This window comes from Battus philenor, unplaced genomic scaffold, assembly GCF_028537555.1.
Source record: "Battus philenor isolate CCGP_79_NKW_IND1 unplaced genomic scaffold, ilBatPhil1.0.hap1 SCAF_13, whole genome shotgun sequence".
NCBI lineage: Eukaryota > Metazoa > Arthropoda > Insecta > Lepidoptera > Papilionidae > Battus > Battus philenor.
Window position 1 is genome coordinate 12,490,109 of NW_027181675.1, and position 22,173 is coordinate 12,512,281.

General features: G+C 32.9%; 1 protein-coding gene across 4 annotated transcripts in view; it reads left to right on the forward strand.

Moving 5' to 3' along the window:
• Nucleotides 1-22,173, forward strand: part of LOC137933226 (calmodulin-like) — an 82,887-nt gene that overhangs the window by 45,954 nt on the left and 14,760 nt on the right. For 2 of the 4 annotated variants that reach the window (XM_068777081.1, XM_068777083.1), the window contains 4 exons: nucleotides 3,091-3,175; nucleotides 4,666-4,838; nucleotides 12,200-12,233; nucleotides 14,997-15,098. In XM_068777081.1, coding sequence (XP_068633182.1) covers nucleotides 3,091-3,175; nucleotides 4,666-4,838; nucleotides 12,200-12,233; nucleotides 14,997-15,098 — 394 coding nt within the window. Of the gene's footprint in view, nucleotides 1-3,090; nucleotides 3,176-4,665; nucleotides 4,839-10,328; nucleotides 10,708-12,199; nucleotides 12,234-14,996; nucleotides 15,099-22,173 lie in introns of those variants that run through there. The other 2 variants (XM_068777084.1, XM_068777085.1) reach the window with 2 other exon arrangements.

Below are 22,173 nucleotides of genomic sequence, written 5' to 3' on the forward strand. Positions count from 1 at the left end.
AAACTTAGAAACACTTATGACTATAGTTTTTTGAAATAGTCCCCTCAACATGACAACTATGTATACTTTGTCCAATTCTCTTTTTCGATCTTTTTCAAATCGTTTTCGAACCCAAACACTTCTTCGGCATCATGAAACGTTTGAACAACAAAGTTTTAATTAAAATAAAATATTCGTTAAAAAAGACCTGTTTTTGAATTTTATAACTATTAATTTTTATATTATTTTTACTGACTAGTTCTAAAATCTTTCAGTGTTACTTTCGTATTACCATTGCGTGGACAGAAATCTCATATAGAAGATATGAAATATAATCCACTTTTTTTGTTGTATATCATCATCATTTTAGCCGTAAGAGGTCCGCAACAGGACTTAGGCCGCTCCCGTAGATTCCGAATAGGACCAGGTGAAAGCGGCCTTCATCCAACCTTTTTCGACGAACTTAACAATGTTTAACTTTGTCTTGTTTACCTTTTGGGTGGACGACTGCGCTTGGCGTTGTTCTGGTGCCGTTACGTGGACTCTACTTTTAAAAACTTAATCGCTAACTAGTTAAATATAACTACAAGGCTACCACTACTCTTTGCTCGTAGCTATTTTTCTTTTTTTTTTTTAATCGATAGACGCTCTCACAGGAAATCAAAAGGTCCCAAAGATCAACACAAACAGCAGTCTTACGTTGCCCGCATACAGTGAAGTAAGAAAAGGACCAATATTTAGCCACTTCCGCAAATGCAGTGGTAGTCGTGCAACAAAGTGCACCACCCGCCAGCCCGCTGACAAATGCGCATGCGGCAAACAATGCGAATCACACAACCGCCACCGCCAAATTACTCAACACATGTTTCACCCCTCCACGGGGCATCCTCAGGAGTTATGTTACACCGATTAGTGCCAAACACAGAGTCAATACTATGACGCATACAGTGACTTCCCGCAATCTTAACTATGTCGTCGGTCCACGTAGTGGGGGTCCCACCCACTCTGCGTCTAACAGCTTGTGGTCATCACTCGAGAACCTTCCAGACCCTCAGGCTTTCAGCTTCACAGGCGATGTGCCCTGCCCATTATCACTTCAGAAGATTGACACTACCACTTTGATATACATCCGTGACATTGGTACTCCTACGGATCAACCCATTTTTCATTCTATCTCGCAAGAAATTGCTTTCTAGATGACCTTGAACCTTCTTATACAACCCGCTCGGATCCGTATGTCATCACTGGCAACATACATTTGTCAATAACCTCATTTGCTCGATTACTTGCATGTAAATTTTAAAATCGACTTAGTTTAATTAAAAAGTTGAAACTAAGAGGTATCTTATATATTTCTGAATGATGTTCTTAATGCGATATCAGTTCATCACTAAACATTTTGTTTACCACTTCTAAAGCCTACTTGGATGTATGGGATAACGCCATCTTATTGAAACTAGATCCTGGTATAATGGGCTTAAAAATTACGCAATTGTAGAAAGAAAGTTACGTAACATTACTGTCGATTAAATTTTGAAATTTGAACGATTTTTGGCACACCTGTACATAAGTCGATAAACAGGGTTAAAACTAATGAGGTCGTAACGACAGATGACAAAGAGGTATATGACATAACAGAGAAGACAACGCTTTCTTTACGGCCCACGTTTTTAGGGACCTGTCGTTCCCCTTCATTTTTTGGGACAGATATTTTGATTTCATTGAGGTTTTCAGAATAGTTTTATTTATTTTTCCTCTTTCGTCCGAAACAATATATGGTATTTTCCTTGGCATTCTATCTTCTTGCTTCCTTCACCTTTTCTTTCATTCTTTCATAATTTCATCGTTACTTTTATATATACCTTCTATGTATCACCGTCCATCCTTCGCTACACTTTTTACAAAATTAAATTTTTTATGCATTTTATTTTGTGTGTTTATTTATGTTTTTTTTTTACAATTCTCATTTGATTTATGTTTAAAAACATTTACTTATAATTCAAATTTTTGAATATGCTCTCTATCCATATCACAGTTATTTTATATACCTGTTTATTTCTTTACTCGACCTTAGTTTTTATTTTTTTTAATTACGTCTTTGGGAAGACAACGTTAAGATGGTATACCTTCTTTTGTACTGGCTTTGAGAATGTACACTATCTTATGTACTAACGCGACAATTACGTCTTTTGTTTAATAACAATGACATTTGACATTAGGGTAACAATGAAAAATCTGCAAACTTTTTAAAAATTTAGCTTGAGAAACTGCCTTTTGTTCCACGGCCGAGATAAAGGGGGAACTGTGTGAAACTCCCTAGTCGAGTCTTCTTTGACTACAAAACTTATCTTGTTGATTTTAAACGCTTAAACCTCTGGCCGTATTCCAAATTTTAAAGTAGGCGCGAAACAGAAGCGAGGTCTTTTTGGAGCAGTTTTATAAAATTATGTATATCTAATTTAGTGTTTGTAAAACTACAATTTGATTATTATCATCATAATTCATAGTCACAAGATGTCGCTGGATGAGAACAGAGCATAACCAGCTGTCGTAGCGATCTTTGGGGGAGAAGTAGGCTTTGCAGTGGGCGTCTATCGGCTGTCATAATGATGGATCATAATTTCAGTCGTAGGGCGTCCAGAGCTGGACATATTCCCGGCATCCTTTAGATTTCAAATAAGAAAAGTTCGAAGCGGCCTGCATCCATCGTCTTCCGACAAGCCTAACAAGGACATCTGTACTTGTTATGTTAATCGCCTTACACTGTTCACACTTCCAGTCCGTGGTCTTCACTTCAGAACTTTGAAACTCAAGCGGCAATTTATTTTGCTTACTACGAGACCTGTCTATAGCTGAATAGAAAACTGATAATATATTTAAATATAAATATGTATTATCTGTGCACTCTATACATAAAAGAAAGTAGTCATTTTCTTCATAGTGCGCAGAATATATACGGCCTGGCTTATGACATTTTAATTTGTAAATCCGCTGTGTAAATAACATTCGTTCTTCCATAGATCTTTTCATACCTGATTATTTATCTTAACCATTGGTATTATTATTTAATTAAAATTCGGACACGTTTTAACTGATCCTATTTGCTTCCAGGCACGAAACAAACCAGCGGATGGTGGAGGTCACGTCAATCAGAAAAACGTCGCCGGACAAAAAGCGACACCGCCTTGCCAGAAAGGTGATGAGCTTTAATTTAACTAAATTTACGCACTCAACACAATTAGCCTATGGAATACCTGCGTGCTTGTATACGGTCCCATGTTGAATAGGTTCGCTTGCACTCAAACATACACAGAATGTAACAATAGATTTTAAAATGCGGTGGAACACTCATATTGCCGGGCAGGATAATAGATTCAGCTCAGGAGTATTCACGGTAAAAAATATACAATCAGTAGTGAATATTGAAACAGCTCGCATTATGCGTATGGTACACTATTGTGGGGACGTTTCTGCCCGTAGACGCCAACTGAATGGCATAGGCTTCATCTCTGTCCAAAGATATAGAGAATTCACTGCACAGTTTAAATAGCAGTATCATAAACACTGTTTACCTGAGACTCGACTTCGTTGAGAATTTTTTTTCTAGACAGTGCTTTTACAATAAGATTCCTTATATGTTTAGATATTTATCTTCTTTTTTTTTTCTTAAAAAATTATCAAAGAATGTATATATATATATATATATATATATATATATATTTGAGTACCCCTCAGTTTATTATGCGCTTACTTCTTCTCGGATCTGTCAACACGTACGCACACATACGCACGTTATACCGTTCGGAACAAAGCACTCTAGAGTAAGAATAGCGTGTTTACTGTTATTTCAATCTTTTATAAAAAATATCTTAGTGTGCTATTGATGTACTAATTATTAAAGACTTATTCAAAATAAACTTGACGTAGTCACTTCCTAATTATACTTTACAAGTCAAATGTTATACGAGTTTTTTTTTAATATTAAGTATGTCAATAAGTTCGCTGTTTTAGTAGTAAAACATCACGCAATGTTTTTGTTTGTATATTTTGGTTCTACTGCTACGATGTAATATTGAGTTTTAATATTCTATATTTCTGTTAAACAATAAAGTTAAGTTTAAAAATAACAATTTAAATACATCTTTGACAAATTCTTACACATCTTCTTATTATATATACTTCAGTGCCTTAAGATAAAAGTTTGACACCAACGTGTGTTCGTCATTTTAGCACATATAATATCCATTGCATGGCCTTTCTCAAAGATATTCATGAGGGGATATACCATAATCATTTCGACGAAACGAACTTCTCTACGAAATAAATCAGGAATGATAACTCTAGACTATTAAAAATAATCGAAATAGCCCAATGGGTTGGCAAGTTGAATAGATAGTAGGCAGGTTGTATGGCTACTTGCTTTAAGGTTCTAAAGTGGAGACCATAGACTAAGCACGCTGCAGAACGTCCACCTACATGACGGACAAATAATTTTTTAAGGTAGTCGGAAGAGACTGAACGCAGGCGGCTTTCAACAGGTCTTATTGGAAATTTATTGGGATGTACAGGGATGCATTACTCATACCCATCTTATCTTGAATTTATTATTAAGTGCAATAATTTGAATCGTATATAACTCAACTTTGAATCTAACCTTTTTACAAATACACTTGTAAATTTTGACAGGGGCTTCGACAAAAGGAGGTCCCAAGACACCAGTGAAACCATCAGCACAGAAAGGTGCAGCAAAGACTGCGCCGCCCAAGCAAGCGGCTGCAGCTGCCGTCAAAACCCCTCAGGGGAAGAAGAAGAAGGGTCACAAGCATCAGCAGTACGAATTGATAGTAACAATCAATTTGGTAAGTGTTACTACAGAAATAACAAGTTTCTTTTATTTAATACACAGATAATATTTCTTGTGAAAAAAGCGTACAGATTAAATAGCCACTAGGGCTTAAAGATTCTGAGATGGAGACCACAGACCTGCAAACGTACTGCAGGACCAACACAGCTGGAAGCAGGTCGCTTTCAACTGGTTCTATTGTCTTCGGTAGAAGTTTTATGGCTGAAATGATATGATCGTTCAATAATAGGTTTTACGTCTTTTATTAATCTAAACCCATATAAAATCTTAAGCTGATGATGTCTTTACAATAAAGTCCAGAATTTGCAGGACACGCTAAAAGTAATAACCCATAGAAAGTAAAAACGATATTGTGTTAGTAGATATTAAGTCATAAGAAGAAACAAGAGTGGGAAAATAGATGAAAAGAAAAAAATATTTAAAATAACATAGAAAAATGACACAAGACCTTATACTTAAGTATACATTAGGCTCCTTCAATATTGTTGCTATTATTAATATCATACTTTAGTCTTTTCCTAAAACTAAATATGAAAAGAGTTACTGTATTTCAATGTTCTTAATTAAAAAAAATATTTTTGTATCCAGTTCTGCGGTGCACAATAGAAGCAAAGTAATACTTGAAATACATTATTATTTTTTTTTTCTCTGAAACCAACTGTCAAAGGTTTACTGTTTTTATTCTAAAAAACATTTATTGTGCACACGTCAATATTTGCGGCCTATTGAAGTGTTGAGTATAGATCAAAATTGGTAAAACAATCAATAAACAAAAACCCGTCGAAAGATTGAAGCATTGCATTTGAGTAGTGACATTTTTAATATTTATATAAAATAAAAAACACCATTGTACCATCAATGTACAATTGATTTTCTGGTGTTGCTTTAAATACTATTTTATTTAGAAGAGAAGCATAGCAACACTTTGAAAATGAAACTTTGTAATTAAAAGGTTTCATTAAACAGAAAACAAAATAAATTAATAAAATATATTACAAGTAGGATTCTTTGTCTTTGATTGATGAATTTGACTCTAAAGCTTTAAATTTTTAAACAAGGAATTTACTTAAAAACCTTGGAATTATTAGTATTAATAAAAATTATTAGACGTCTCGGATATGCAATGTAATCTGAAATTAGTAACCAATGGCCTTTTCGGATAACCATGGATAACCTTTGGTTGAATAGCCCTACCAGATGCCTCTGGGAGACTTATTCGTCCAGACCTTATGGTGCGTATACCTGACAGGTCTATCTAATAGGTCTGTCTAAAGATGATGATGCATCAGTGGACTATCACTGTACTCTCACCACGTGTACATACTAAAGAGACTGTGTGCAACACATTTTCAAATTTCTGTCCCTTAACAGGCCGGCTTTTTCTAGACATCTTTGACCACTGTTGGTAAATAGATTTTATTTTATATCATTAACACAATATATACGTTCCGAACAGATAAACATCGTAAGCTAGAGTAAAGCTGTTATGATACTGCAAACGAAATACGTAACGAATCTGAAATGTTTATCGTTCAGAAACAATTCCCTTCTCGCCAGTCGTACAATGATATAAAAACAAATGCTTATTCCCGTCGGATAAATAACGAAGGTAATTCTACAAGATCCGAGCGCTGCGGTGATTAAAAAGAATTTAAATTCCGTTCGCAGAGACTACGTCGTTAAAAATAAAATGGACGAACACCGTCCGGTGTTAGAGCGTCGAGTAAACTCTAGAGCGAATTATAAAATCCAAGAACAATTTATACGATCGCATTATAATTTTTACTCTAAGTGTTGAGATTGTAAGTCATTTGAAATTACAGTCTTCGATTATGAATTCGATTTCACATAATTTTATTCTACTCATAAAACGTGGTAAATTATAGGTAAGAGAAAAAGTTCGTATTTTAAATTTATTTCATTTCATGGTTTATACTGCTTACTGAGGCTTGTAAGTGTTTATTTAATAGATTAATTTCTGCTTCACAAAACTATGCTAATAAACTTTATAAATAATTAATCTTTTCATTACATTTATGGCTCGAAAATTGAATATTCAGTAGGTACTTTTATGTAGACTTTAATACGGTGTTCCGACCTTACAAGGGGACTATCCTAAGCTGCATCATTCCAGAGCCTTAAGGCTCTAACGGGCTTCTGTTCTGCGAGCTATTTAGCCTGGCCACTGTTATTTCAACTTGCGAAATTGTCAGGACAATATATGTTACTCGACCACGAGCCAGCGCAGCGTGGGTAGCCACCTTCCCCTCCCCCCCGTTTGTGGACCGACGATATAATTAAGGTCGCAAGGAGTTGCTGGATGTGGGTAGCGCAGGATAGGTCGTCGTTGCGATTGAAGAGGAGACTTATGCCTTGCAATGGTCGCCTACCGACTGAAAAGAAGAAACATGTGCATCAACAAGAAACATCGGGTGATTATTGATGTGACAATTTTTTTTTTAAAACTATGTGAATAAGTGTAAATACCCCGATGAAACTGACATGCTCATTACACTTGTATCATAAAAAACACTTTATTATCATCAGAGTTGAGCACACGGTGAGAGAACTCGTTAAAAGCCAACCGCACCAGATGGCAGACTTTATTAATAACGTCTCTGGGAAACTGTTTTACGGCTTGTCAGCATCGTGTCGCTGTCTTGCATAACGTCGTTCTGGTCTAGTTTATTCAATTACCTACGACGTCAACTAAACATTTAATGATTGATTACAATACATTATACAAAGTAATTGGTTATAGGCAAGGAGGGCATGAGTAGTTCATTTGCTGTCAATTAATATATGGCATCCTATCATAGGATCCATTGTTTTATAAACTATAAACATAGATGATAATATAGTATGAAAATACCATTCTAAAAAGTAGGACTTAAAACATAAATTTTTTTTTATTCCTGCAGACTGTACTACCAGAAATAATTAGCGAGTCCCATTCCAAAAAAAAATCAACGCAACGTATTTCAAAATGGTGACTTCATACGGAATAAATGTAAAGAGGTAATAATAGTAATTTAGGGTAATAACGTAAATATTTAAAGTTAAATTAAATATCTAAGGATTATTATTATATTATTTAAACATTATTATATCAATATTTAAAGTTAAATTAAATACCTAAGGACTACGTATTCAAGTGAGTAGGTACAATAGAAGTTTATGTTAGAAAAAGATCAACATTTCTCATTGGTCGTGAAAACCAGCTAAGGATGCATTTACACGAAGGTAAAATGTTAGTAAACTTTCACTACATAACAATTTACACTCTCATGTAAATTGTTGTAAACCCTTAGACATGGCCTGCTATTAGACGGATTTTTTTAAACATTTAGTGAAGGAAACACGAAATTAATGACCGAAAATTTTATTTTTGAAATACAAAACTTAGAAACTGACAGTGAATCATGTATTCGGCATACATCAAAAGTAATTAAATAGTTATTTGAGTCTATAAAGTCAATTGTAAAAGGATGGAAGAAATGTTTTATTAACCACTTTTTACGAATACAGTTTAGTGATTTTACTAGCAACTGTGCCTATAACATAGAAACTCGTTTTACTACTTTCTACAATGTGATAAACAACTCTAGTTGTTTTCTTACAGTCATTGTCAATAAATAGGTACGCATTGTATTCATTCATGTAAATTTGTAGTTTAGAACTCCTGTAAACAATAAATTAATTAAGATGCAGAAAACTATTCCAAAGAGATTTATCAATTTCTATACACAAACACTTTTTGATTTATTACAGCGTCACTTACTGTTAAAAACTAACACTAATATTTGAATTTAATTGATATGTACTAGATGGCGTTGTTTAATATAGTCTTTATAGGCATTGTAAAAATGGGAACAATATAATAAAACACTAATATGAGTTTGAACCCAACATTTATATTCAGAAATATGCTTTTCTAAAATTTATGAATAATAAAAATATTTATTACAAAAAAACGAAACATGGATATACATATAAATAGGAACACGACTGATTGGAAGATCTTATCATATATCACGACACACGCTGTATTACATGAAAACGTTGAACATGACTCATTCAATCATATGTTGAGAATGTATTTAATTGATGTATATATATATGAAACTATAAACAAAGGTCATTGAAAAGGAATTGTAATGTAAGCTATTTAAAATGCATTCGAATGAATACTTTAGTGCTGATCAAATTTAACAATTATGAACGCATAAATTGAATCTGTTTCAAAAACTTAAACAATAAAAATAGACGTAACACAAATAAAATGCGCATTAAAATTTACATACCTATAATAATTTTAATGAAAATAATTATTTCCTCAAAAAATATTTAAACTAGGTGAAATGTTTTCAAATGCGACATATCGTTGAAAACATTTTATTTATAATAAACTTTACGTCTTTGTGAAAAAGATGAAAATTAAACAAAAAATCAACAAATGTAACGCGTTGTTGACGTATCCATAATTTTCCCGCCAAAACTAAAACGTTCCGAGCTATTTTGTTTGTGCCAAGATCGCGGAAATATTTATCTGTTCCACAGTGTACGCATATTTCGTACAACGCCTCAAGACCGATTGGAAACTGTAAAAATAAATTATTGTCGCCCGTTCAATTGTAGAGTGGTGATTTTAAATAAACACATTTAACTAATCGATTAACCTGGCTATTACATATTTAAAAAGTGTGTGTACACACACACACAATAACATCAATAATTAAAAAAATAATATACGAATTATAAATAGACACACACTTGAAAACATTTCTTAATTTATCCAAACTGAATTGTGTCAGTGTACGTCTATACAAATAGCACGCAACACATACACAAGCATGTATGTGTTGCGTTATATATTGAGTATGTGTGCACACAGACCTATTCATCAAGGGACTAAGGACTAGGCCAGAGTTCCCCAAACTTTTTTGTGTCGTAGACCCCTTGCCATGTTTTTCCGTGTTGGGTAGACCCCTTACTTACCTGATATTGATTTCCTGTAAATTTCTAACTGTAGTGAAGTTTAGTGTTAAAAACTTAAAGTAAAAACACATGTTAATTTATACCTTTATTAATTGAATTTAAATTAAAACTACTCAAAATAAAATTTTGTATCTGTTATGTACAATATACGTAACATTAAATAAACATAAAATAAACTATTAATAAAATAATATAAGCAATATATTATTTTATATATAACCTGATGCTTTAATAATAAATTATCAACATTGGCGTCAATTTTGTAAGGGTTAATCTTAAATCTTAATGTTTTAAACAAACCTTATATAAATTGAAAACTTAACACAAAAGATCGCCGCCGCTTCGGTAGAGTTTAAAGTTAATGAAAATACTTCTTATTAATCTGACGCCATTGTAGAACAAACGCCAGGCGTTGTTATAGTGCAAAAATCCAATTTAAATATAGTCTACATATAACAGCTGTCAATGTCGCGCCGGCCGTGTCACTGCGATCTTTATCCAGTTGCGTTGAAATTAAAATCAAATTAATATTTGGCACCAATTTTTTACGAATTAATTTATTTATTTTTATTTACGTAAATAACTTTTCTAGTTTATTAAAGTGTTTTATTTAATTATCATAACTGTGTTGCACCGGAGTTACGAGAAAGAATTCTTTTATAAAACTTTAAAATTGGTGTGATTGTTTGATGAAATTATTTTATAATTAGTGTAATAACTGTGTAATTTGTAATTATTGTTGTGTTTCTGTTGAAAAACTAAATTCGGGACAAATGGCAGAAACGGAGTCAACAGACGAAATTTATAATAAAGAGTACAGGAGAATACGGCGTATCACTAAAGATTTGGCGATTCGACAGATCTCAGTGCGTATGTTTGTTATTATTACATTCCGTATTTACAATTGTATCAAGATATTAACGAATACACGTGTTAAAACTCGCACATGGTTTACTATTTAGGTTTTTGTAATAACAATATTGCATATAAATTATAACGAAGGATTTAATAATTATTATGGTTAATTTTTTTGTGGTTTGTCTTTTTTATTGTATTGATGTATTTATGATATATCTTTTAAACATAAAATCTTTAAATTTTTACTTATAAATTATACATTAAATAGAACCATATAGGCTGGTTGAGTAATTTAGGATAATGCAAATAAGTTCGTAATTATTAATTAAGACATGTAAGAGTATTGCAAAGTACGAGAACAGTGCTTCCATTTGGTTTTCTGTGCTTATTAAAATACTCTAATATACGATAGACCTGAGTGCCTTAAAAAGAAGAAGAAGTGTCTCATTGGCAAGCTTAAATTCGCTCAATTGACCATGAAGAGACCACAACACTCAGGATTTCTCTACGAGACCGAATGAGAAATGAAGAGATCTTAAAAAGAACGAACGTAACCCACTTAGCCTAGTGTATTCGTAAGTTAAGGTGTGGACAAACCGCATGAAGCGCAGAATACAAGTCCTCTGGGGCCTTAAAGTGACCAAGGACCGACAACAGCAACATAGGATGTCTACACACGAGGTAGACAGACGATCTTGTTAAGGTTGTCCAAAGACGATGCAGAGCGCTTCCAACCTGTCGTATTGGAAATCTATAAGTGAGGCTTGTGTCCAACTGTGGACTTCGTAATGCTGAAACGATGACGACGATCAGAAAGACTAGTATCACATGGAATTCGGGTTGACAGCTTCGGTTATATCCCACTTAATTTACCCAAATTAAGTTGATTAATCGACAATAAGTAAAAACGCAGCGGACATGATGGCTTTAAAATAAAATCTTAAAACTGCCGAACTTTTAGATTATTGTTAAAAAAAATCATTGTTAGCTTATACGCTCCAAGATAAACAATTTGAGTATTTTATGACACGTCATTGTTACAAAAACTGCGTTCAATTTCATTTAAAAAGGGTACTGAATATAGTAATAATAGGGCGTCCAGTACTTGACATAGACCTACCTCGTAGACTTCCAATAGGACCGGATGAAATTGACCTGCATCCAGCGCCTCCCAGCGGTCTTAACGAAGCCGTCTCCCCTATTTATTTTATAGAAATGTTTGTACTTTTCAATGGACCAAATTATTTTAATTTAACTTTATTAAAAACCTTTTTTTAGACTATAAAAGAAAACGTTTACTTCGATCTTTTCCTCAAAATGCAATGGTAACAACCCTCGAGAATCAGCGATGCTTCAAGATAGAAATGACAAAAAATATCTATGTGTATTTAAGATTATAATATATACAAGCCTGACTATGAATCCACTAAGCTAAGTCCAAATAAGCTAAGCTAATCCAGCTAAGATAATCATAATATTAAAGTTTTTTTTTTATTTCAGTCAGAATATGGCCTCACGGAGGAACAAGTTGCAGGTGAGAAATTCATGGTCTTTTATATATTTTATATATTTGTGTTTGTTTCACTTAGTTCCAAATTTAAAATTATAATAACTCCTGATTTTACACTATTTTAACGTACAGAAACGTATATACGACATTATCTAATCTAATAAATGTTTATCTAATCTTTTATCTGGGTTTGCGTTTTAATTCTGCTGTTAAAAAGATTATTGTTTTACAATCGGTGAGTCCCGATTACTAGATGATTGTAAACTCTTAAGGAGTCGTCGCACTAACGTACCATGACCGTATTAGTAACGTGTCAGGCACGTTCTGATATGCCCACTAAAACGGATTAAAACAGATCTGTTCTCGTATGCAACTCGAGTAATGTATATATTGTGTAGAAATGTTTGATAATATGCCCACTAGACCGTTTAGTCACGGACCAGCATCGTCGCGTTTCATGCACGGAGCGTATCAGCTGCGGTAAAATATTGTAGTCGACATGTTGCAGGTCTAATGGACACAGACTAACTAACTCTTTATAAAGAATACGTTTTTGCCTGATACGTTTCTATTACGATCCTGTTATGATCATGGTATGGTACGTTGCTAAACGTGGTCAATGGTAAATGTTTCCTGTTACTTTTATTAATATAGCGACAAATTGTTTAGCTAGTTTTTAAAATATTATTGTAAAATTATTTTCTAGTAAAGGTTTATTGGCAGGTTCTAATAATGTAAAAGTACCTCAGACTCAAAAAAGGCTTAGGGATTCCTGGTGCCAGGTCCAACCAGACGCCTGACGTCTTTGTATAGACTAAGCGATACCAACTCTGTTGTCAGAGAGAGGTGTTAACTTCTTCTCCTATGTTGTTCAGTTGTATCAATATAAAAGTTGAGAGAGGATCTCTTAACATCACGGTTTAGATTTGCATTCGATCGCTGTCTGTCGCTGTGAGGTTTTCAGGCTTTTGAACTTTTACAGCTACTATTTCCGTTGTTAGCATTTCTGGCTTTTACAACTTTGTCGAACACAGTTACTTTATGTTACCGGCTGCATACAATTGATGATATGATTTAAAGTAAGACTGTATGGAATAGAGGAACTCATAAGTGTGTCGACATGTTGCAATGTTAAATAAGTAAGGCGAGTAAGTAATATTTTTGGACTTGATACTGGTAACATATCGTCATTTCTGTCACCGAGAATTCCAGTTATATACAATTTATTTCACTGTCATTTTTTACTCCAATTACGTGCGCTTGTATGGAGTTAACGCGCTCTGGAATTCGCGGCCTCGCATGGCCTTTGCGGCCGCGAACAATGGCCCAATCCTTTTTTTTAAGCAGACATATTTATTAGCGCCATTTTAAAATCTTATTCCTTTTTTATTGTCTCCCATATTTGCCATATGTAGAATAAAAATATACATAATTTCTTTCTGAATAAGAAGTTTGACATAAATTGCATTGTACAAAGTGGACAAACAACCTTGTTCAGGTCGTTGAAAGACACAGGAGGCTAGTCGCTTCCAACCGATTATTCTATTTGATATCTTTTGTGGGAGCCTTATGTCCATTACATATTCCATGACTAAAATAACACCACATTGTTTGGATATATTACTGGTTTTGTGTTCAATCATATTTTGATAAAATGTCAGGTTTATTAAGAAAAACAGGTCACTGATTTTGAGTTTATTGGCTGCAAATATGAACTCTTTTAAATATATTCTTCTTATTATTAATAAAATAAAATCCAGAGGTAATAACCCTTATAGTGTGATGGCTTATAAATAGCTAAACTTTGTAAAATTAGAGGAACCTGTAAATTTGTTTGCAATGATTCGTACATTTTTGTTGCTGTATGACATGCAGCATTGTCCTGTTCGAAACAAATTATAATCTTCTTATTATTTATTAATTCTTCTTTATCTATAGGAAAACAAGGTTTTAGAAAAAGACTTATTTTTTCGGTTAGGAGATAGATTTTCCTCGTAGTGTCCTGGCCATTCTTCACACGGTCTATGGTGTAAGTTACGTATCCTTCTGAATTTAGTTTGTTGTGTCACAATGTTTCCTCACCGTCAAAGAGCATCGACTGTGCTATATACTTCATGTAAAATATGCCTTTACTTGGATTCTAACCTGCGCATAAGTAACAGTTTTTAACTACCATACTTCATAGGCTTATATACTAAACCAAATATAAAGATTCAAATATCGAATCAAAAACCTATGAACATGAGACCTTTGTTATAATAGTTTATTGGTGTTACTTTACGTATGTATATACGTATACGCAGGGGTGTCCAACCTGCGGCTCTTTGAAGGATTTTTTATAGCTCTTTATATATTTATCCGAGTTCTCTTTTTATTCATATCGATAATTTTTAAAAACATAATTATGTTTTTAAACCTGTTTTAATATGAAATTCAAACACCGTATTAACTAACCAACACCTAGAGGAATGACTGATGAAGGCGATCATTAATTATTCAACAATTTTTATATTCAAAATAATACACATACCTCATAATTTTATTTATGTTTTTTCATATACTTTCTGTGCTTTTAATAGCCTTTTCATACGTATTTAACTGATTTTGAAAAATTGGCTCTGACTACCTAGCGGCTTGGTCACCCCTGCATTATTAGACATAATCTTATATTTTGCAAATAATCTCGTATATTGTATTTTGTGTAAATCTGACCATATATTAGTTATTTGTCTGTAGTGAGTGATGTATTGATGTAAATGGATAAATATGGTGATTTACGATTTCTAGAATTCAAGGAAGCGTTCATGTTATTCGACAAGGACGAAGACGGCACCATCACGATGGCGGAGCTAGGCGTGGTGATGAGGTCTCTCGGACAGCGACCTTCAGGTAAGAATGATTTATATTCTCTATAAAGCTATATAAAATGTTTAGTTAAGGATCTAAAATCTTTATAGAGGTTAACGTATATTTAATTTATTTTCAATTAATATAGTAAACTCTGTTTTAGAGCTCTCTGTTTGATAAATAATAACGTAATAATTATCTAGTAAGAAAAAGCGTTTACTAAATACGAATTACTACATATAAAAATTAATTTTTGTTTACCATCAGTTCCTGTAGACTTTGATCTGCCATAAGTTGAGGTCCTGACGGATTCCAATAGGAGAAATAAATCGGTGTAACATATCTCAGATTGATCACGTTATACAGTATGATTAAAAATAGATGAAAAAACTTTAAACATTTTTTGGTATAAATGTTAACTTTAACATCTAACCAATCATCCTGTTTACATCTTATGAGCAATTTGTAAATGCAATGTTATTTTATTAAATAAAGAGATTCTCTAATATAGAATAAGTTTTATAATTTTTACTGTTTAAACATAGGGTTACTATCGTAGAGGTAACGAGTTACATTACACTTGAATGGCAGGCGATATAGCGCATAGAAAAGATATCTGCTGAGGTAGTAAGGTTCTTGAGTGGAGACCATTGGTAAACGTAAGGATATACACCAATACCTCGCTTTGCGTCGTTTCGTTTTGCATTTTTTTCAAAGTTGCGTCGCTGCTTAATTACTACTAATTTTCACTGTGCGTCGTCAAATTTTCGAGGTTGCGTTGTTTTTGAGTTCGAGTCCTTCAATTTTGTTCAATTTTCTTTTAAAAAAATTGTATTTTCGTAACCCTGGAACCTATCTTCGATCTTTACATGGCTTACTATAGAAAATCCTAATTCACTTTGCGACGTTTCATTTTGCGTCGTGTTTTTTTGGAACGTAACCACGTCGCAAAGTGAGGTATTGGTGTATCTTACGCTGATGTCCATGGAGTCGGGAGACTACAAACTGACTAGAGTCATGTGACAACAGTTCGGTATTTATTAGAAGCTGTTAAAAGTATCATTTGCTTCTTTTGATAATTATTTTTATTCTTTGTATAAAATACACCAATTTTTGTATATGTGGTGGCTTCAGGTTGGGGTAAAATAAAATAAAAAAACATATTCACATTATATTTACGTATTTAAATATTTAGGAAAATTACAACTATATATAATATACACCATAAATAAAAATAATCTACTACCTGTGCTCTCAAAGAGGTTAGGTTTTATAACAGTGTCTCATTTTAACAATACAATATCAATTATAACAATAGATACCGGGCTGTTTGTATTTCGTGCGACAGAGATAACGATCTACGAAGCCCATCTTAGCCGATTGTCTCTTTCCAAATGTCGATGTGCAATATTTATCGCCAGGCACTGTATATATAGCGAAGAAAGAGAGAGAGGATTTCAGAAAATATAATGACAATCGAAACCGTATTTGACAGTTAGTTTTGAACTTCGCGCGTTCGTCGATTCGCAGTGAACTTAGCGCTTTTGACAGTTCACTTGCTGCGAATTTAAACCTCTGCATTGATTGGTATATGTAAATCAATAAAAAAATTTATTTACACCACATTTAATCAATAAATAAAGTGATTATTCTTAAATATGAGATGTATTACTTTTTTTTCTATAAGAATGCGTCAATAGCATATTGCTTAATGTCCCCTTTATGTCGCATCTAAATAAATAAAGTGTCCATTATGAAATAAGTTACACTTTTTATATTAAAATGCGACAGGCAGGCTACCTTTGGCAAAACAAAGTGTTTCGGGACTGTTGGTTATTTAATAAATCAATTGTTTTATATATACATATGTAAAAACGAGATAGTTTAGTTGTATATTTATTATTAAAATGTTGCCAGTTTAAAATGAATTGAGGTCACCGTCACAAGTTACAGCGGTTACTTCGCTACGAGTCGCTCGTATTTCTCAAAACCGCATGCAGTATACGCTGCGATATCCACTGGTACTTGCTATTTATTTACGTACCAGTGTTTATTTATAAATGTTCAAATTTAGAACACATTTCATTTTTTTTTTTGCAAAATGGCATTCTTTTTAAATGCATATAATGTTAAAATTTATTTAATCAAATCATGTCCACTTGTACTTGTTACAATTTACAAAAATATAAAGCTTACACGGTAATTTATAACAAGTTGCTTAGCCAATTATAATTTAATTGTAAACAGTAGATAATCAAAATAAAAAGGGTTAAAAGAGATATTGAAAATACAAGGTAGATATCAAGATAATATTCCGGTTGGATTTAAAGGTACGTAATTCAGTCAAGTACACAAAAATTCTCTATTTTGTCCTCTGGTAACTTGTTTGTGAGTAGCAGCAATCCTATATAATTAATGCCCAAAGAGTGTAATACATAAGATTTTATCCCAGGAATTTCATTCCTCTACCGCTGGGCGCTCACTGCTCGATCTTTCTGATTAACATGTAACAGAGTATAAATATCAATTGATACAATTACTAATAATTCAAGTTAAATAATAATATTAGATAATAATAACGGAACGGAAATGGAAAATGGTAGTTTGAAAATGTGTACGGATGTTGTACACACTCAAATTGATTAATAACGTTATAACATGATTTCACATTTTATCATCGAACTCTTATTATAGTGTCAATCTTTATTCAATGATGATCGAGGTCTAGATAGTCATCAGACAGTCTCGTCATCATCACATCAGCTCGTAAAATGCTTGCCAAAATGACTGGTCTTTCGCTGTCCGAATCCAGCTACTTTCCATGACTTTTACTATGCATTCAGTCCACCTAACTCTTCCAATAAGCAATGATATAAGATCACCATGTTCTAATTTTAAAAGTGTTATTAATAACGATATACTATCAAATATAATAATTAATTAAGATATCTGTAGATTGAGGAACAAATACTATACTATATACTCGTAACTTGAATTTTTACGGAATTCTAGAATTTTTCATATGGGTAATAGTACGGTGAAATGTTTTGTTGAAATGGTGTAGTTATTTTTTTAAAATTTTCGCCTCGTGTCGCGTAATATAACGGAACTGCTTAGAAGGCTGTGTACATATTGACCAGTCGAAGTAAGCCATAAGAAACCGACCTCTTTAATTGCGAGATTACTCAACGATTATTGATTTAATTTTATAACAACGTATCGGATCACAAAACACAACAGGAAGTGATTGATATCGGTTTCGTTAAGCCCGAACCGCACCAATAATGTGATGTGCCAAGACCTCTGCCAAATGTCTTCCCAACTGCCGACGAATGACTATAAATATCAGAGACAATAAACTGTCCATTTGTGTTCGTTCCAAGTTATTTTTAACATCGGATTTAATAGCATCTATTTGCTATTAACATAATTTAAATTCAATCAATAAATAGAAGTAGCGACTTACGTAACTTTAAAGGATACTGATCTCAAATAATTATTTGTGCAAATAGAGAAATTACGTTTTTAAGTTTAATTTTCCTTTGGTACGTTATAAAGAAGGTAAACAAGATATATTACTATTACAATACACTTACAATACAATTGTGTATGGTGGACTACATAGGGTGTAACCTGACCAATCAATGGTTTCAGAAATGATAGATAACGTACCGATATTATACTATCAAAAAGCGTTATTAAAATTTGGTTTTCTACATATTAAAATTAACTATTATTCATTCATTTATTTTAGACATTGTACAATTAGTGTAATAGCAGGTTTATACCATCTAGGCATTCTGTACCAGATAAACCAAGCGTTAACTATCTGTTTATATGTACTATGTATTGCCAGAAATTTAACGTTCTGTCTTATTCTAATAGAAAGAAAATCAAATTGATAACTTTATACAAGGTTAATTGGAAATGGCTTTAAAAGGCTCAAAGCTTTTTGGTGACCAATGAGCTTTAGTATCGACTCCTTTAAAGCTTTTATACTTATATGCAATCACCTTGTACATACCAGTATATCGAGAAGCAACTCCACAGGGATCCTTAGGGATCATGTCATGTCATCTGTCTCGTATCGTTTTCAGGTGGCGTTGTAATGCATTGACCACCAACTTCATCCTCATTTTTTTTCGATTTCACCTTCACCTACCAGACTCCTCTCTCCACCTAACAAATTTCAAATAATCCTTCCCACTTGTAAAAGTCGTTTCAGAATTTAGCTGCTAATCGCTATTGATAGTCCGAAGGCCTTCAGTCAGTTTTATAACATATGTATAGGAGATTTCGTTGTTATACATCTCGCTCCTACCTCCATCGCATACAAATGTATTATTTTTTATTTAATGGAATCAGGCGTTACTTCGCGGAAGTCCATCCTAAGTAAGAAAATGACCAATATTGAGCCACTTCCGCACATGCAGTGGTAGTCGTGCAATGAAATGCACCGCCCGCCAGCCCGCTGATAAATGCGCATGCGGCAAACAATGCGAATCACACAACCGCCACCACCAAACCACTCAACACGTGTTTCACCCCTCCACGGGGCATCTTCAGGAGCTATGTTACACCGATTAGTGCCAAACACACAAAGAGATATTTTTTATCGACTATATGCAAAGCATCCGACTTCTCTCTCGCCTGCTGTGAAACGATGACGAGGTCAACGAAGCTGCATTCTTGCCTAGAAGAAACCTATTCACTCTTAACTTTAAGACTCCCGAGACATGCCTTGATATTTATTTCAATATGTGAATGCATATTTATTTACCAAGGAACAGTAAGTTCTACTGATACTATCAATTCATTGTCCTTGAATATAGGAAAAAGTTCCGTTTGGATGACGTCATCGCTAAGTTCTTCCTCATGTGTCTAATAAATGCTTCTGATATAATAAGGTTTTTCTTGTATATTTATTTTTATCCTCCTTTTAAAAAGTTACGTAATCAAAGTTCTTGAATTTTAAAGATTTGTACATCAAGAAGTTTTTATGTAGATCGGTGGATAAGAGATTGTCTTTGATATTTAAATTTCGAAACATTTTTACCGGTGTCCTTAGTCGAAGGATTTATAGCTAGATCAACAATTAAGATAAATCACTCGGTTTATAGTTCACCATTACCTGCCCACGCTTTACCTTTATAGGAATGGAATAATTGGTCTTATTCAAATCCTTATCCTTCTAAAAGGGGCCCCGATTGAAATAAGTAACAAGCACAACAAAATTACATAAAATGCATCGAATACTTCCGTTATTTACGCTTACAAAATAAAAAGAAATATTATTCTTTCACTTAGTAACTAAATGTTTGCGACATAATTTAAAATATGTAAAATATTGGCAGATAGATGATAAATACAAGAAATATAAATGAATAGGTAATGCCTTAATTACGTCTTCAAAAAGTTAACAATTCTTTTACGAGTCTTATTGCACATATATATATATATATATATATATATATATATATATATATATATATATATATCAAAGTTCCATAAGGCATCAAAATATTTTTTATTGGATAGGCTGTTAAAATCACTTTCGATTAGTCAATCAATATAAAATATCAGGTTTGTTGTCCCTACAGGAAGTTACCACTGGCTCGGAAGGCAGTCCTGCTAAAAAGAGCAGGCGAGATATTCAACAGTAGCTCGTTACAAATATAGTTTTTTAAAATTCTTGACAATAATTAGCTTCCTGAGTGAGCAATGAACAATGTACTTTTTTTCAAGAAATATAAGAATTTTTAAATCTCTCATTTGGCCAATCTGAAATTGATTGTGAAATATCTAAAACATACCTTTTCTTGGCTTTAAATCTAAAATTAAAGGTTTATTTTTAAACAAATCTTATTATAGCATACCAAATATTTAGCTTTTGAACAGCTGATAATTTGCTGGTCAGCTCTTCCCAGCAGATCAGCATTCCGAGCTAGTGGTGGTTTACTACTCATAATGTTGAAATAATTGTCGATTCGAAATTGCATCTAGATGCCTACCTAAATAAAGATATTTCGAATTTTAATTTTTATTTGATTTATTTCATTTTATTGAGACACACTATTTCTTTTTTTACACGGTAGAAACCTTCCTTGGGAAAGCGTGCAAAAATATATTATGAAAATACAAGCGTCATATGATAAATTTGGGGATTTGTTCCTCAATTTTAAAATGTAATATGTGTAAGATGCGTGCCAAAAAAGCGTGTAAAAGAAGTAATAATGAAGTATATTACATAAGGATTTTTGATTCAAATACAAATTCATTTAAAAATAAATAAATAAATATGTTATGAAAATTCAGTCCACATATATAAAATGTATAAAAATTCAAATTGAAATTAGAAATAAAAAAATATTTTCCGGCTGTTCCTCGCTACCTGATAACAAGAGGGGACATTTATTACCGACTGGACCAAAAATGCTAGCATCAGTAAATACTTAAGATATGTCTAACACAACTGCCGGGTTTGATTCAAATGAAAAATTTCGTTCGTTATTAATTGCCTCTGGTAGTTTTTTTTTTTGTATAAAGGGAAAGGGGTGGTTACGATATTCCCCAATTTGTTTACTATAAAATATATTTCACTAATAACATTTGAAAATATACCTTTAATTTCAGTTTGTTACGCTTACGATACATACAACGTTCTTGATATTCTTGTTGAAACAGATTGTGAGTGTGATTATGTATTTTTTATTTTATCCTATTTTTACGCGTTCAGGAAATTTAAAACTAGTTACATTTTAACAGGTGACCTACACGTCAACGGATCGTTACAAGTTTCTGCCTTTAGCATTACTTAAATTGTAAGGACGTGCAAAAGGATCATAATCCTACATGAAATAAAGTTACTCAATAAACTCTATAGCACATACAGGATGAGCAACAAAGTCTTACAAGATACATATAAACATATACTCACATACACATGCATATTTACATATAAGCATGACCATGCACACACATATATGCATAAAATGTATAAATAAATAAAAAAATTATTATTTTAAATTCGAGAACCAAATAAATCGTTCATGTATTTGCACCTTAAGGCATTTGGATTGACACTAAAAACGTCAAATTCTAATTCTCCGACCAAATC